Genomic DNA, 19,388 nt, shown 5'->3' with positions numbered 1-19,388 from the left:
TAAAGTAAAATTTTCAAGTTTCCATTTAGTGTATGAGTAGAGGTATCTGGATTATAAGAAACAAAATTTTTTTTTTTGATAGAAAATCTCAAGCAGATTCCATGCCTAGCGTAGAGGCCAACGGGAACCCAATCTAATGACCTTGAGATCATGACCTGAACCTATAGCAAGAGTCCAACACTTAGCCAACTCAGCCAATCAGGCACCCCTAAAATTTTTTGTTTAATTAACACCTTATAATTTATATATTAAACACATGAATATGCTGCACAGAGTTACTTCTAAGTAAATCTGAATCCACAGCTGAAAATTACTCTTTACGTAATAGTTTCTACCTATTAAATGACAATTTCTTTAACATAAGGGAGAGTTAGGACCACTCACTGCAGCAGTATCCTAACGTTAAAAAGACTTTTCAGAACTTGAAAACATTACACTAAGTAAAAGAACATCAAAACGAAAGGTCACATATTGTATGATTCTATTTATATGAAATGTCCAGAATAGGCAAATCCATAGAGACAGAGGTAGATCAGTACTTGCCAAGGCAGGGGTAGAAGAGAACAGGGAGTGATTACTAATAGGTGGGGTTTTGGGGGGAGGGGGTGATAAAAATGTTCTGGAAGTAGGAAGCACTACTGGTAGCACAATTCTGTGAATACACTAAAATCCACTGAAGTGTACACTTTTAAAAAGTGAATTTTATAGTATGTCAGTTATTTCTCAGTAAAGCTATTATTTAAAAAAGACTTTTCAGAGAAAAAAAGCTGTAGTTCCAAACCAAAGCTTGGCAAAGGTTATATAGGAAAATCTTGTTAATCACTTTTACAAATGACTGACCTAGCTTAGAGAAAAGCCTATGCCAGGATTTCTTTAATCTAAATAGGCATAAAATCTTTCTGGTAATTCTGAGTAAATCTTTCAAATCTTAATAAACTGTTTAAGTTTGTTAAGAGTTCAGATCTTATTTTCTTAATAACATTCTTCGTTAAAATAGTTTTCCCTAATTTAAGTATCTGGCATATAATAAATGCAATTAAAAATAATTTAACAAATACTTCTCAGAAAAGAACTTATTTTGGAACATTCACATTCCAAGATCATATATTTATACCCTAGAAGCATTCCTAAGATGTTTCTTATATATGAGTCCTTCTTGTGGTTTTCATGTATTTTGTTTTCCAGAAGGATTCTTCTTATCAAATCTCTGTAACTTAAACAACAAAGTATAATGAACACTTAGCAAAGTATTTTTTAGAGTTGCATATTATAAAGAAACTTTGAAGGAATTAGGTACATCATTACTCACAGCAGAAAAAAATGCAAAATGAGTAGCAATTCTCCTTATAAATTATCTAGGACAGTATCCACAGAACAGAAGGATAAAAAGTACTTAACAACAAAACACAATATCCTTTTATGTTAAAAACTCTCAACAAATTGGGTACAGGAAAAAATATACCTCAACAATATAAAGGCCATACATAACAAGCATAGTTAGTATCATACTCAACAGTAAAAGACTGAAAGCTTTTTCCCTAAGACCAAGATAAGAGTGTTCATTCTCACTACTCCTATTCAACATAGCACTGAAGTTCTAGCCAGAGCAATCAAGAAAGGAAAAGAAAGAAAAGGCATCCAGATTAGAAAGAAAAAAGTAAAACTGTCTCTATCTGCACATGATATAATTCTATTTATAGAAAATCTTAAAAGACCACCAAAAAACTGTTAGAACTAATAAACAAATTTGATAAAGTTGCAGGATACGAAAGCAATGTATAAAAATTAACTGTATTTCTATACATTCACAACAATCGATCAGAAAGAAAAATTAAGAGGAACATGGCAGAGTAAGATAATGCAAAGATCACTCCGTCCCACAGATAAAACTAAATAATACTCACAGCAGTGTAAATAACCCAAAAACTGACTGAAGACTGGCAGACAAACTCTCTGAAGTTAAAGGTAGAGAAGCAGTCACATCACAGTAGGTAGAAAAGCAGAGATGCACTCAAGAGCTAAATGGACTCAGGGCTGTTCATGAGAGGTAGAGACACCACCAGTACAGAGAGAGAAGAGAAAAAGACCCTCACATCAAGCTACCTGAACCTTCAGAATAAGACAACCAGAGGCTCTGACCCAAATTTCACAAGTTCTTATAATTGGCAGAGCCTAACCCTCGGAACTCCAAAAATCAGTAGGCTCAGCTCTGTATTAGCTGGAGGAAGACAGGAAACTGAGTCCTCACCCTTAAAGAGACACCACAATAAACAGCACCACTGAGATACAGCAATAGAAGCAGCAAAAATACCTGGGCTATATAGGAGGGAGATTTGTTTACTAATCACAGAGCATGTACTGGAGAGCCAGGGATCTTTGGGAGAATTCTCCAGGAACAAAGGAGCTGGTGAACACAATTTCCATTCCCGACCATCCAGCCTTGATACATGAATACCTGCAGTAACCAGTGAAGCACTAATATTTCACAAATAACTTGCTAACAGTGCACTGTGCCCTGGTGTTCTCTTATGGGCACAACCTCTCTGACTAGGCCTTCCTCCAAGTCTCCTCTCATAGCAGATGTGCACAAACGTTGCTAAAAAACACCACCTCTGCCCGACTTCTCTTGTGATCCTATCCCCTTCAATACACACCTGAATGGAGCCCATCCAAAACAGTGCCATAAGTCTGGCAGTCTGCAAGCAGCCCTGACAGGAGCCAGCACCACTCCAAAAGGACTCCAGCACTGGGGAGAAGGAAAAATAACTACATACAATAGTCCAAAAGTGGCTCCAGGAGTGGCCTGGGGACAGACTCCTGCCCAAAAACGAAAGCTTCTTGAGGACAACATGGGAAAAACACCCTGAAGTTCAGTGCTACTGCATCTCTGACATACACCTGGTCTGACTCAACTCAAGCCCAAAGCAGCCCCAAACTGGCCCACTGTACACAAGGGACCACTCCCTGCCCACAACAGGCAGAGAGGCACTTCAGACAACTGGACTGAAGGCAACATGGTTTAGCCACATTAGCAGGGTACATGAAACACACAGAGGAGACACTCCTCAAACACCACGTTCTGGTGAACAAGGGACACTACACTGCAGGACACTAGACTTTTTTTTCATAAGCCCACTACTTTCAAGAGCAGGTGATAGAGCTGACATAGAAATATAGGGAGAGTTAGACAAAATGTGGATATAAAGGAATATGTCCCAAATGAAAGAACAAGACAAAAATCATAGCAAGTGAACTAAATGAAATGAAAATAAGTGATATGCCTAACAGAGAATTTAAAGTAATAGGCAATAAAGATATTCACTGGACTTGAGAAAGAGTGAAGAACCTCACTGAGACCCTCAACAAAGAGATAGAAAACAAAAAAGAACCAGAATTAAAGAACTCAGTAACTAAAAGTAAAAATAGAGTAGAAGAAATAAATATTAGACTAAAGAAAGCAAAAGAACAAATCAGTGATCTGGAAGACAGAATAATGGAAAGCCATCAAACTGAAGAAAAGAGAGATAATACGAAGAGAACTCAGCAACACCAAGTGTAATAACGTTTGCATTATAAGGATCCCAGAAGGAGAAGAGAGACAAAGGGGGTCAAAAATATATTCAAAGAAATAACAACTGAAAACTTCCTGAATCTAGAGAAGGAAACAGACGTTCAGATCCAAGAGACACAGAGAGCTCCCAATAAAATCTTCCCAAGGAGGCCCACACTAAGATACATAGTAATTAAAATGACAAAAAGCAGAGATAAAGAGATTTTTTTTAAAGCAGCAAAAGAAAATCAAACAATTACATACAAAGGAAGCCCCATAAGGCTATCAGCTGATATTTCATCAGAAACTCTGCAGGCCATATGGAGTACCATGATATATTCAAAGTGCTAAAAGAAAAAAAAACAAACAACCCTGGAACCATGAATACTCTACCCAGTATGGCTATCATTCAGAATAGGAGATAAAGAGTTCCCAGACAACAAAAGTTAAAAGAATTCATAACCACTAACCCAGCCCTATAAGAACTATTAAAGGAGACTATGAGTAGAAAGACCATATGTAGGAATAGGAGAAGTAGGGAGCACAAAAGCAGTAAAAATAAATATATCTATAAAAATCAGTCAAGGGACTCACAAAATAAAAGGGTATAACCTTTGACTCCATATGCCTAAAATGTTGGGGGGAGAGGAGTAAAAACTGGGTTCAAACTTTAGTGACCATCAACTAAATATAGACTACTATATGCATCATGTGATTACAAAACTAACAGTAACCACAAATCAAAACCCAGTAATACATATGAAAAAATAAAGAGAATGGAATCCAAGTATATCACTAAATAAAACCAGCTATCTGTGAGAGAAAAGAAAGGAACAGAGAAGAACTACAAAAACAACCATAAAATAAGTTACAAAATGCCAATAAGTACATACCTACCATGAATTATTTTGAATGTAAATGAACTAAACTCTTCACTCAAAAAATACAGGGTGATAGAATGGATAAAAAAGCAAGACCCATCTATATGCTGCCTATAAAAGACTCATTTCAGACCAAAAAATACATTCAGATTAAAAGTGAATGGATGGAGAAGCATTTATCATGCAAAGTGGAAAAAAAAAAAACCAGGTGAACAATACTTCCATTGGACAAAATAGACTTTATTTATTTTTTAAAATAAGTTATATGCCCAAAATGGGGCTTGAACTCATAATCCTGAAATCAAGAGTTGCATGCTCTAAAGATTGAGAGAAAACATGATCAGAAGGGGCAGAGAGAGAGGGAGAGAAAATCTTAAGCAGATTCTTTGCTGAGTGTGAAGGCTGATGGGGGATTCAATCTCATGACTCTGAGATCACGACCTAAAGTAGAACCAAGAGTCAGATGCTTATTAACCAATCTGCCACCCAGGTGCCCCAACAAAATAGACTTTAAAGCAAAGACTGTAAGGGGAAAAAAAAAGGACACTATATAATCGTAAAGAGAATAATTAAAAAGAAGATAATAGCAAATTTTTATGCACTCAACATGGAAGCACCCAAATACAAAAGCAGCTAATAACAAACACAAATGAAATGATGGACAGTGATACAATAATAGTAGGGGACTTTAACACCTCACTTACATCAATGGATGGATGATCCAAAAAGAAAAGGAAAGTGCCTTTCAATGACACATTGGAACAGATGGATCTAACAGACATATTTAGAACATTCCATCCTAAAACAGCAGAATATATATTCTTTTCAAGTACACAGGAACATTCTCAGACCACAGATTAGGTCACAAAACAAGCCTCTCAAGAAACTGAAAAAAACAAAAAACAAAAAACAAAGTCATACCATGCATCTTTTCCAACCACAAATGTTTTGAAACTAGAAATCAACAATAAGATAAAATCTGGAAATAATACAAAAAACATATGGAGGCTAAGAAACATACTACTAAAAAAATGAATGGGTCACCAAGAAATCAAAGATAAAATTTAAAAAAATACATGGTAAAAAATGAAAATGAAAACACAAATGGGGGCAGTCCAGGTGGCTCAAGCAGTTTAGCACTGCCTTTGGCCCAGGGCCTGATCCTGGAGACCCAGGTTCAAGTTCCACGTCAGGCTCCTTGCATGGTGCCTGCTTCTTCTTCTGCCTGTCTCTGCTTCTCTCTCTCCTCTCTGTGTATTCTCAGAAATAGATAAATAAAATCTTAAAAAAAAAAAAAAAAGAAAAAGAAAACACAAATGGTCCAAAATATTTGGGATGAAGCAAAAGCTGTTCTGAGAGGGAAATCGATAGCAACATAGGCGTAATCCAAGAAGCAGTAAAATCTCAAATAAACAACCTAACCTTAATACCTAACAGAGCTAGGAAAAGAAGAACAAACAAAACCTAAAACCAGTAGAAGGAAGGAAATAATAAAGATTAGAACAAAAATAAATGAAATAGAAACTAAAATAACAGAACGGATTACTGAAACCAGGACATAGCTCTTTGAAAAGATTAACAAAATGTTTTAAACCTTCAGCCAGACCCATTAAAAAAGAAAAAGATTCAAACAAAATCAGAAATGAAAGAGGAGAGGAGAAACTGGGTGGCTCAGTCAGTTATACATCTGCCTTCATCTCAGGTCATAATCCCAGGGTTCTAGGGTCAAGCCCAACCATGTCAGGCTCTCTGCTCATAGAGAGCCTGCTTCTCCCTCTCCTCCCCACTCATGCTCTCTCTTGCTATCTCTCTCTCCCAAATAAATAAAATCTTAAAAAAAAAAAAAAAGAAAGAAAAGAGAAATGACAACCATTACCACAGAAATACAAAGGATTATAAGAGAATATTTTGAAAAATTATATGCCAACAAATTGGATAACCTATAAGATATGGATAAATTCCTAAAAACATATAACCTTCCAAAACTAAATCAGAAAGAAACAGAAAATTTGAACAGATCAATTAACAGCAATGAAACAGAATCACTAATCAAAAAACTTCGAACCAACAGAAGTTTAGGACCAGATGGCTTCACAGGTGAATTCTACTAAGCATTCAAAGAAAAGGTAATGCCCATTTTTCTTAAAATATTCAAAAAAAATAGAAGAGGAAGGAAAGTTTCCAAATTCATTTTATGAAGCTCACATTACCCTGATACCCAAACCAGATACTCACTACAAAAAAAGAAAACTACATGTCAATATCTGTAATGAACATAGATCCAAAAATCCCCACAAATATTTTTATTAGAAAAATGAATCCAACAATACGTTAAATCATTCACCATAATCAAATGGGATGTATTATTCCCAGGATGCAAGGGTAGTCCAATATTCACAAGTCAATCAAAAAGAGAAAGGATAAAACCATATGATCATTTCAGCAGATACAGAAAAAGCTTTTGACAAAGTAGAGTATGCATTCATGATAAAAACCCTCAACAAAGTAACATACTTTTTTATGGGGAACATACCTCAACATAATAAAGACTGTATATGAAAAATCAATAGCTAACATCATACTCAATACCAAAACTGAGAGCTTTTCCCCTAAGATCAAGAACTTTTCTAAGACAAAGGTGTTCATTCTCACCACTTTTACTCAGAGTACTACTGCAAGTCCTAGCCATAGCAATCAGACAAGAAAAAGAAATAAAAGGCAATCAAGTTGGTAAGGAAAAAGCAAGACTGTCACTTTTTGCAGATGACATTATGCTATATATAAGACTCCACCAAAAAACTAGAACACATAAGTGAATTCAGTAGGGTCACAGGATACAAAATCAATATACAGAAACCTGTTGCATTTCTATAAACTAATTATGAAGTAGCAGAAAGAGAAATTAACAAAACAGTCCTATTTACAATTGCATCAAAAACTAGCTTAAAGTGGACTAAAGACTTAAACATAAGGGGCACCTGGGTGGCTCAGCTGGTTAAGCCTCCCACTCTTTTTATTATTGATTTTTTAAAATTTTTATTTATTTATTCATAGACACAGAGAGAGAGGCAGAGACACAGGCAGAGGGAGAAGCAGGCTCCATGCAGGGAGCCCGATGTGGGACTCGATCCTGGGTCTCCAGGATCACACCCCAGGCTGCAAGCTGCGCCACTGGGGCTGCCCTAAGCCTCCCACTCTTGATCTCAGCTCAGGTCTTGATCTCAGGGCTGTGTGTTCAAGTCCTGCACTGGGCTCCACATTGGGTGTGGAGCCTACTTAAAAAAAAAAAAAAAAAGATTTAACTTAAACATAAAACCTGAAACCATGTATCTCCTAAAAGACAACATAGGGAAAAAGCTCTTTGATAGTGGTCTTAACAATGATATTCTGGATAATAACACCAACATTACAAGCAACAAAGACAAAAATAATTAAGTGGGATTCTATCAAACTGAAAACTTTCCGTACAGCAAAAGAAACAACAAAATGAAAAGGTAACTTACTGAATAGGAGAAAATATCTATAAACTATCTGATTAAGGAGTTAATATCCAAAATATACAAGGAATCATACAACTCAATAGGAGAAAAAAATCCAATTAAAAACTGACAGAAATAGCCAACAGACAGAAAAGGCCCTCAACATCATTAATCATCAGGAAAATGCAAATCAAAACCACAATGAGATACCACCTCATATCTGTTAGAATGGCTTTGATACAAAAGACAAGAGATAGTGAATACTGGTAAGGGTAAGGATAATAGGGAAGCTCACATTACCCTGCACAGTTGATGGGAATGTAAATTGGTACAGCTACTATGGAAAATACAAAAGTTCCTCAAAAAATTAAAATAGACCTACCATATCATCTGAGCAACCCAACTTGTGGGTATATATCCAAAGGAAATGAAATCACTATTTTGAGATATCTGCACTGCCGTATTCACTGCAGTATTATTCACAATAGCCAATACATGGAAATAACCTAAATGTCCAATGACACATAAATAAAGAAGATGTAAATGTGTGTATGTGTCTGTGTGTGTAAAGTGTATTATTCACCCACGATAAAGAAGGAAATCTTGCCATTTGTGACAATATGGATGGATCTGAAGGCATTAGGCTAAGTGAAATAAGTCAGAGAAAGACAAATACTGTATTTGTCTGTCTGTCTGTCTATCTATCTATCTATCTATCTATCTCTTACATGTGGAATCTGAAAAAGCTAAACCCATAGAAACAGAGAGTAGAATGGTGGTTGCCAGAGGCTGGGGGGTGAGGGAAATAGGGAAATGTTGGTCAAAGGGTACAAACTTTCAAGGAGAAGATGAAGAAATCCTGGTGATTGACTGCACAGCACGACAACTACAGCTAACAATACTGTATTATACACTTGAAAGTTGCTGAGAGAGTAAATCTTAAACATTCTCAACCCCCCCACACACACACATAATCCTGTGAGGTGATGGATGTATTGATTAATCTTACTACGGTAATTACCTCACTATATATATATATCTCATCATACTGCATCTCTTAAGTTTATACATTACACATCAATTATATCTCAATAAAGCTGGGAAAAAATTTAAAAAAGAACAGGAGATAAGGCTGTCTATATCAAATAGTAAAAGGGAGGGATATATCTTTTCTATAAAAGAAGTAGATATATTTTATCTATTTCAAACTTACAAATATAAAAATATAAGGAAAAAAATAATTCAGGAGATGCTACTGTAAGCAATAGCTAAAATACAAATAAATAAAAATCTTGAGAAGATTAAAGATTATGATCAGTACTGCTTTAAAAAAAGCAGAGGAGCATCTGGGTGACTCATCTGGCTGAGCATCGGACTCCTGATTTTGGCTTGGGTCATGATCTCAGGGTCGTGAGATTGAGCCCCACACTGGGCACTGCACTCAGTGCAGAATTTACTTGGGATTCTCTCTCCCTTGGCCCCTCTCCCTGCTAGCTCTCTCTCTTGCTCTCTAATAATTTTTTTTAATCTTAAAAATAAATAAATAAAAATAAATTAAAAAGGCAGAATCAAGGCTTAGGGTACAGAATACTGGAATATCCAAAGCTTTCTACACTACAGCATGAACTACAGATGTGTGATAATATTTATATGAAAAAAAGAGAGCACTAATATCCAAAATCTATTAAAATAAAGTTATTCTCAGATAAAATTGGGCATATGATTTTTAAAGTTGTTTTAAGCAGAAAAAATTATAAATAGACGAACACTCTGTAAGCATTCTCTTTTGATACAAAATTTAAATCTCAGTAGAAAACAAATTACCCATAAATTTATAATTCATTGATCACCACTGTTTACACACAAGTGTATTTATATCTAGACTTTTTATCTGTACCTACTTATACAATATACTCCATACATGTTTTTTAGCTTTTTATTACTAAATTACAATCATACTCTCTGTATAAAATTTTACATACTACTCTTAACGAATGTTCCCATCCCATGTCATTTATTAAAAATAAATGGAAACATGTTTCTGGCACTACAATATTTCAAGTTATGTATGCACCATAATGCATTAGACTATTTCCAGTTTTCCATTATTGTTAAAATGCCGTAGTGATTATTGTTATATATAAATCTTTGAATCTGATCACCTTCTTGAAAGAAGTATCTAGAAGTGCCTAGGTGGCATAGCTGGTTGAGTGACCAACACTTGGTTTCGGCTCAGCTTTTGATCTCAGGGTCGTGAGATCTAGCCCTAAGTGGGGCTCTGCACTCAACCTAGAGTCTGCTTGCATTTCTCTCTCCCTCTCCTTCTGCCCTTCACTTCTGCATGCTCTCCCTCTCAAATAAATAAAAATCTTCAAGAAAAATATCTAGAAGTATGATTTCTAAGCTAAGGGACCTAAACATTTTTAAGAGTCCTGATAGAAGATATTATTTTCCAATAAGAAAACTGTCTTATGTCTAATTATGTCTCACCCATAATCCACAGTATATGACAGTGCCCTTCTAAAGTATGTGTTTACATGTTTACCTCTCTAAAAAGACTATAAACTCTTGTGCAAACTCATGTTCATGTCATATTCATTTTTGTAACCTGGTATCGACCACATAGTAAACGCTACATAAATGGCAACTGAATTACAGCACAGTGGCAAAGTATACTTTTTATGTGAAAAATAATGAGAAATTCTCATTGGAAACATACTGTCCTACCTCTGCTGCTGAAGCAAAGGAATCAGTTGATGCAACGCTCAAGGTGTCTCGCAGGCCAAATTCATCCATATTCCCCTTCATGGTGGTATCTGTATCTTTATCTTAAAAGTAAAAGAAGAAAAGTTACAAAACTGATAATTCTATAGTACATCTGTCTGTCTGTCTCTTTTGCTTCTGTCTTTTCATCTTTCTTTAGACTAGAATTTAAAAGAAAAACAATAAATAGAAGCCAGTGGCATATCATCTGATAAGATTCTCAAAGTGTATTCATTATTGAACTAATTATGAAATACTGCCAGAGGAGAAAATGCAACAAAGCAGACATCGTTACTTTAAAAAAGGATTAAACTTTTTTTAAGATTTATTTATTTATTCATGAGAGATACACACACACACACACACACACACACAGAGACAGAAACAGAGAGAGACAGAGAGGCAGAGACACAGGCAGAGTGAGAAGCAGGCTCCCCACAGGGAGCCTGATGCAGGACTCCATCCAGGACCCCAGGATCACACCCTGAGCCAAAGGCAGAGCTCAACCACTGAGCCACTCAGGTGTCCCAAGGGATTAAACTTAATATCAGATTTTAAAAGCTTCTGAATATGTAATAATTTACACAGGTATATAACTAGAATTGGATTATATACCATACATTGTAAAATCAGCATATGCCAGAGAAGTATGAAACACAGCAAATTAGTTGTAAGTGACTTTGCCCAAATTATGAGAACTCGTAGGTTCATTCAAATTAAATGAATTATTAACATAAAATGTTGTCTGGCCAGTCACTTGTGATAAACTTATCAATTGAAAAACAATTCAGGAAGGTATCTAGGCCTGGGTGGCTCAGCTGGTTAAGTAGCTGATTGCTGGTTTCAGCTCCAGTCATGATCCTGGGATCCTGGAATCCAGTCCCAAGTCAGGCTTCACACTCGGCAGGGAGTCTGTCTGTAGATTCTCTCTCCCTTTCCCTCTGTACCTCCCCCTGCTCATTCTCTTTCTGATAGATAGATAGATAGATAGATAGATAGATAGATAGATAGATAGATAAGATAGATTAGATAGATGATAGATAGATAGATAGATAGATAGATAGATAGATAGATAGATAAAGTATCTAAGTTCTTTGGTCCTGAGGGCCTACTTTAAAACACTGAAAGGGTAAAAACAATCAGAGCTAGGTCCCTGATGTTTATTCTGGCTACCTGAAGGTCAAATATAATTGCCCCAATGATTATAAGGGCTGAAAAGTTTAAGTACATTGGCAAATGATTTATCTGGCCATGTCAAGACAGTCTATCTATTAACATATGCAACATTCTGAATGTGAGTTTCAAAATCTTCACATACTATCTGTCATCAGGAATCTGGTAACATTGGATTTTTAAATAAATATTAAACTTACTTATAGATGTGTCTACATTGTAGCAAATAAATGATATTAGAAGTACAAAAAAGCAAAAAACAAAATATATACTGATTTTTCTTACTGATTCTCAATCTGCTAAGTTTGTCAGATACTTTATCTTCTTTAAAAAGGAACCAGAAATCTCTCTGGCTTTCATTCATCCAAATTTCTATTCCATCATTTTCCCCAAAATAAAGTTCATTACCTTTACCAGAAATTTTCCAAGTCCTATTTAAAACTCTCAAATACCAGAAAACATTGACTTTTGTGATTCTGTATAGGAAATGTAGAGTTTTTAAAATGCAAACCATTAATTTAATTTAAACTCAGAAGTTTTACAACCCACTTATATTCCAAACTGTAAACCAGCAGAAAAGCAAATAAGCCATTATTGGCACAAGGTTCATTCCTCTTAGGTATTGGTTATTTTACCATACACATAGCATATTTTTTTTCCTACTTTATATCTAGTGAGCCCATATTTGACAATTTAACCTTTTATCTTCCAAGTTTAAGGTATAATTGTTTTCAGATGAAGTTTACATCAATCTTTTTAAAGTACCTAATTCACAGCTTAAAATCCTTCTACTTCTAAATGACTATTTACAGAACAAAATCAGAAATTAAATTATTTTATTTTCAAAAATATACACTCTTTTAGGAATTTAAATTTTACATTGAACTTGAGAACTAAACAACATAATTAGTTTTATGCTTATAAACAGTATAAGATGGGTATTTTTGGACATTCAATTATCCAGAAAAATTCCCATTATTTTCAGAGTATATGGGATTTTTTAAAATGCACAAGCTTTGGAATAAATCATTTATAAAACTGAACTTGCATTTACAACTTTCAAACCTTTATCTTTTAGTTATTTTTCCATTGTTAGTATTAGTTGTGCAAAATGAAATCACAGTACAATTTTCATTATGCCAAACCTCTTTTAAAGCAGGATTAAGTTACAAGTCAATTAAGTTAAATCTTGGTTCCATATGACTTTTGCTATTTTCAGAGTGGAACACAGACATTTATCTAATGTCACTTTACCTTTCAGACATTACCCAGGGGCTGTTAAAAGTCTGTTTTACTTCACTCAACAGTAACCAGCTAGTACTTTACTCAAAAAAAAAAAAAAAAAAAAAAATTCCTAACAAAGAAAAATGGCTGGAAGGAATTGGAAAGATTTATTCATTAAATCTAATTTCGTAAACCACAGACCATACCTCTCATTTTCAGTAACTGTTATGATTCCTGGAATGGCAGCTTAAGTTATGAAGAGAAATAATACATCTGTTTTTTAGATAAGCCAATAAAAAGCATAAAGAAAGAATACTGAACAAGATCTCAAACTACCTGCTTTCATGAATCAAGTTAAAATTTAAAATACTCTTTCCAAAAAGTATAAACTCTTGATTGTAGTACTGAAAGACAGGGACAGGATGGAAAACTGAAAACAAATGGCTTCATGTTAGTCAATATTTTCAGAAACATTTTATCAAATTTTTCTTAGCAGAAAAAAGTTGCAAACACCACATTATCATTACACATCTATAGAATGATATAAATTGGAAAAAATGGCAAATTTGTTTGTTTGTTTGTTTGTTAAGGGTGTACAAGAATGGAAACTCACATACCCCTGATAGAAATGTCAATTGGTAGAACCACTTTGGAGAGTTTGGCAGCATTTATGTAAGTTCAAGACTGCATTCTCTGTGGTTAGCAATTCTATCCTTAGGCGTTTTTTTTTTGTTTTTGTTTTTGTTTTTGTTTTTTTTACAGAAATCCATGTTTATATGCAAAAGAATGTTTGTAACACCACAGCTTATAACAACTCCAAATTAGAAAAAACCCACAATTGTCCATCAACCATAGAATACATGAATTGGGGGTATATTCAAACAATGAAATACTGTACAACAATAAAGAATTGCTGCTATATGAAAGAACAGGATGAATCTCACATGTTGAGTGAAGAATTATATGTACGATTTTATTCACATAAAATTCAAAAACAAGCAAAATTAAACTACAGTGCTCAACATTTAGTTGGTCAAACTGTAAGAAAAGCCAGGAGGTAATGAGAATGAGCATCAGGACAGTGGTTAGTTTTAGGTGTATAAGGGAGGGCTGTTGACTGGGACTGGGTACAAGGGTACAAGGGGACCTTCTAGGGAGTTGTCAATGTTTTACTTTATTATTATTATTATTATTATTATTATTATTATTATTAGAGATTTTATTTTTTTAAAACAATCTCTACACCCAATGTGGGGCTCAAACTCAATCCTGAGATCAAAAGTCACATGCTCTACCAACTGAGCCAGCCAGGTCCCCTGGCAATGTTTTAATTTTTAACGTTTTTTTTTTTTTTAGATTTTATTTATATGAAAGAGAGAGAGTTAGCAGGGGGAGAGGCGAAGGGAAAGGGAGAAGGAGACTCCCACTGAGCGGGAAGCCCCATGTGGTGCTTAATCCCAGGACCCCAAGATCAGACGTTTAACCCACTGAGCCACCCAGGCACCCTTGCAATGTTTTTTTTTTTTTTGATCTACATGATAGCTACACAAAAGAGTGGGATAAATCACCATGCTTTTTTGTTTTGTGTACTTTCCCCTAAGTGTTTACAGAGAAGGAAGGAAAACAATGTATCTATATATCTTGCCCCCAAATGGCTGAGAGCAGAAAAGACAATGAAGTATTTCAGTGTTGATAGTAAAGCTATAAATTATTTAGACATGAGGGCGCCTGGGTGGCTCAGTAGGTCAACCATCTGATCCTGGGGTCCTGGAATGCAGCCTGCTTCTCACTCTCCTTCTGCCCCTCCCTTCCACTCATGTGCTCTCTCACTCTGGTCTCTCTCTCTCAAATAAATAAAATCTCTAAAAAATTATTAGACATGAGTTTTATTCTCTGATAGAGGAAGCACCTATAGAGATTCTAAGTTCAAAAAGTCAAAGGATCTGGTAAGTATAACAGCAAATTGAAAATAATTTATCTGAAAAGAAAAAAGAAAAAAGGAAAAAGTTTATCTGTATCCCATAGTAGAATACCAGTAGTTGTGGGAGACTCCAATGTCATGCAGGCACTACTCACAACCTTCTTCCTCCTGGCTTACCAATATTTCTTTGCTATTTAGTGATTGGTTTAGAATTTTAAGCAGGAATGTTTTGGTGGGGTTAATCACTATTTGCAGGAAGAAGACATAGAAACTAAGCGATGCTTGCTATTTAATGGCAGTAACAATGTGATGAAACCAATATACATTTATTTTACACTTACCATTTGCCAGAAACCAAGTTACATGCTTTACATACATTACCTCATAATTCTTAAACTAATCCTTTGAGTTAGCTACTATTCTTTTTTTCATTTTATATATCCAGAAGCCAACATACAGAAATGCTAAGTGTTGATCCATACTCACACAGTTAAGAAATGGAATGGCAGGATTCAAAACAGGTCATCGGACACCAGATTCCATGCTATGAAACTATGGAGCTGTGGTGTCCAACATAATTGAGCACATGAAATGTGGCTAGTCAGAATTGAAATGTCCTTTAAGTGTAATATACACAATCAATTCTGAAAGCTTTGTACCAAAAAAAAAAAAAAATCTTATTACTATAAATCAGGTTTAAGAAAATGTATTAATTTCACCTCTTTAATTTTACTTTTTCATGTGCTTCCTGGAATATTTAAATTACCTTTGTCTCTTACATTGTATTTCTATTGGAGAGTACTGTTAGAGCATTCCTTTCTCATATCTTATCTCAGTGCAAAGAGTTTACAAGTCCTTTACAGGATTCAGACTCAACTCACATTTTCTGAGTGCCTAATAGTAGTGGCCATGGCATTCTGCTAAATGCTTTCACAGGCTCTTACATCTAGTATGTGTAACTGTTAGACAGGAATAGCCTAATTAGGTACAAGAATGCTTTATTGAAACTACAACAAAAAAAGCCATTTTCCAATCAAAAATCTTCAATGGCTCCTCATCTGGTTTTCAAAGTTTTCCATAATTTCTGCTCACCTTACCTAACCTTGTTCTCTATTAATTACTAAAAGACCTTTCAGCTTTGACTGTACTATATCCTATACTATTATACTATATTATACACTATCATATTATATATTATATAATGTGTACTATATGCCATTTAGTATACTTTGTATTATACCAAATTATATACGGTACACATAGTACCATATATACTATACTAATACTATATTATACTATATTATAACATATAATATAGTAATATACTATAGTATACTATACTAATATAATATACTATATTATACTAATACTATACTATTTACTATACCTCATAGGTAGAAATAAAATCCTACCTCATAGGATTAAATGAGTTAGTACGCATAAAGTAAGCATTCAATAAATATTAACTATTCATATTACTGTGTAAAAGATAAGAATATGTACAATTTATTTTTTTTAAAGATTTTATTTATTCATGAGAGAGAGAGAAAGAGGCAGAGACACAGGTAGAGGAGAAGCAGGCTCCATGCAGGGAGCTCAATGTGGGACTTGATCACACCCTTGAGCCAAAGGCAGATGCTCAAACACTGAACCAACCAAGCATCCCAGTATATGTACAATTTAATACGCTATCTGAATTTTTTTTTTTTTTTTTTTTTTTTTTAGAGAGAGAGAGAGAGTGGGAGCATGGAAAGTGGTTTAGGGCAGGAGGGGCAGAGGGAGAAAGAGAATCTTAAGCAGGCTCCATGGCCAGTGCAGAACCCAACATGGGGCTTCATCTCACAACCCTGAGATCACAACCGGAGCCAAAACCCAGAGTCAGGTGGTTAACCACTGAGGCACCCAGGCACCCCTCTACTACCTGAATTTTTACTTAACAATTGCCTGAATATATAGCCTGTCTGACCAACTGAACTGAAACAACTATTTATGCACTTCCTCATCTTTCATCTTTTTTTCCTGATGGTTCCTACAGTTCTCAATAGAGCATTCAACAGATTGCAAATACTTCAATATTTGATATAAACTAAATAAAACTTGTTATTTGACCATCCCTAAGAAATGAAAATCCCTATTTTTTTCCTTTTTAAAAAATTTTATTTATTTATTCATGAGAGACAAAGAAAGAGAGAGGCAGAGACACAGGCAGAGGGAGGAGGAGGCTCCCTGCAGGGAGCCCGATGTGGGATTTGATCCCAGGACCCCGGGATCACGCCCTAAGCCAAAGACAGATGCTCAATCACTGAGCCACCCAGGCATCTCTGAAAATCCCTATTTTAAAAAGCCTTTCCTGTATCTCCCCTGAATCATTTTGCCTATTACATTACTCTTACTTCTTTTCAGAGTCCTGTTAAAATTCTTTTCTCAGTACTCAGCTCTAAATTAAACTTATGATACTTTTTTGGAAACCTAAAATATATGATGTCAAATCTTTAACCTTAGAAGTGCCTAAAATAGTTTCCAAATAATTGGGGGATTAAATATAAAAAATATACTATAAGTTACCACATTTTAATTTTTCTTTCTTCTTCTTCTTCTTTTTTTTTTTTTTTTAGTGATCTCTATGCCCACCCTGAGGCTTGAACTCATGTCCCTGAGATTAAGAGTAGCATACTTTACCAACTGAACCAGCCAGGCGCCCCAACCCTAAAACCTAAAACTTTTTAAAACATTGCTTTACCTATCTCAATCACTCGAACTTTTAAAACACCCATGCATAGACATAAGCTATGTTCTGCTTTGGAAGGACACTAAAAGTATGTTTACTTTTAACTCGACAGTCACACATTTTAGGCCAAAAATCTGACTGGATTCAAGCCTTGTTCCTTCTTTCACAATCTCATAATTCATGTATTACTTAAGCCTTTTTCAAAGCAGAATTTGCTTGAAAGTTAAAAAAAAAAAAAGAAAGAAAGAAAGAAAAAAATGAGAAGACACTTCAACCTTGGAACTTAGAACTTCAGGACTACATGTACTTCTTTACACCAATCCAAATGGATTTTCTGCATGTCTCACTTTTGCCACCCCTAGGCACATTCTATCTTCTGTCGCTTAAAAAGCCATCAGGTCTATTTTAACCTCAGTAGATTCTAGTGGAGATTCCAAAGATGCCACTCTTTTAAAATCCAGGCTGTCCACTGTGGGTTTTATAACACCAGCAAAAAGAGGAAAGCTGCCAAATGTCTCAATGTCATCTGACTTCTATGTCAGCAGCTATTCCCCAGATGATTTTTAGCGACTTAAATAAGATTTGGAACCTTGTCTTTTCTATCGTTTAAGAAAAGTGGAAAAGTTCCTGCTGCCGACAAGACAAGTTATTTTCCAGTCTGCTACAATCTGCTAAAATAATTAAGAAATCTTGAAAACTACTGCTGCTCTTTGTCCATCTATATGACTATGACTACCTGCTCCATGTATATACTGTGGACAGCTGTTTGGTTAGTTTTAAAATGCTATAGTATTAGTTTTAGAGGAAAAAAAAAGTTGGAATACAAAAAATTTAAAGCAACATAATTTTAGGAAGTAAAAGAACAAAGAGAGCCAGGATATGGTATTTTCTTGATTTTTCCCTCTATGTATCTTAATATTGAAAGAATAGCAATGAAATCCACTGAAACCAAAGAAAAAACTCATCAGTTCTTGATGTGTTACCACTTATAGTTTTGACTATGTGAAATAACACATGTACAAAACAGCCTGGTACTATTGATCTACCCAAAAGAGATTTCTAAAACAGTTGTCTCTGGCTTTCCCTAGTTATCAAAACTTCTTATATGCCATGACTGCCCAATATAACAACTGTGATTCCTAACTGGGAAATACAGCTGCCAATGTAAAATGAGTAATAAAAGGAAAGAAAAAGGAATAACAGCATTTTCACCATTTTTTAGCAGAAAAAGAAAAGACTGGATAACCCAAAGTGGAACAAAGAGTAAGGTAAGGTCTGCAGTTATAGAGACTTGAACAGGGTCACTAGCAAGAGCTGGTCACTTTGTACACTACACAAAAGACACTGGCCAATGAGACAAGTCAGGGCAAAAATCCAGCCCATATCCTGGGCCTGCATCTTCTAGGACGAAGGTGAACCTTTCTCTTATCACAAAAGTGCCCTAAGGGGCTACATTGGCCTTTTTCTAGATCATACAATGGTCTCGTGTTAGTCTATGACTTGGAAATCCAGGCTAATAAGATGTAACTTGAATACAAAAGAGGCAAAGGCGAACAGCAGGAATTTCTCTTGTTTCTGGCACCCCAACTATTCTCATTACAGTGTTTTCAGCTCTGACCCATTTTGACTTATATATATATAACAATAGTCTGTAGTATTATAAACACTT

The 19,388-nt window shown here is 35.1% G+C and overlaps 1 protein-coding gene across 4 annotated transcripts in view; it reads right to left on the bottom strand.

The window, feature by feature from the left end:
• MIGA1 (mitoguardin 1) overlaps nt 1–19,388 on the bottom strand; it is an 89,221-nt gene that overhangs the window by 24,382 nt on the left and 45,451 nt on the right. For all 4 annotated transcript variants that reach the window (XM_055340787.1, XM_055340790.1, XM_055340789.1 and 1 more), the window contains exon 8: nt 10,638–10,738. In XM_055340787.1, the coding sequence (XP_055196762.1) occupies nt 10,638–10,738 (101 nt within the window). The remainder of the gene's footprint in view (nt 1–10,637; nt 10,739–19,388) is intronic.

Source organism: Nyctereutes procyonoides, unplaced genomic scaffold (genome assembly GCF_905146905.1).
Source record: "Nyctereutes procyonoides isolate TBG_1078 unplaced genomic scaffold, NYPRO_anot_genome, whole genome shotgun sequence".
NCBI lineage: Eukaryota > Metazoa > Chordata > Mammalia > Carnivora > Canidae > Nyctereutes > Nyctereutes procyonoides.
Note: the sequence above shows the minus strand (reverse complement) of the source record. Positions and strands in the feature narration are given on the sequence as shown.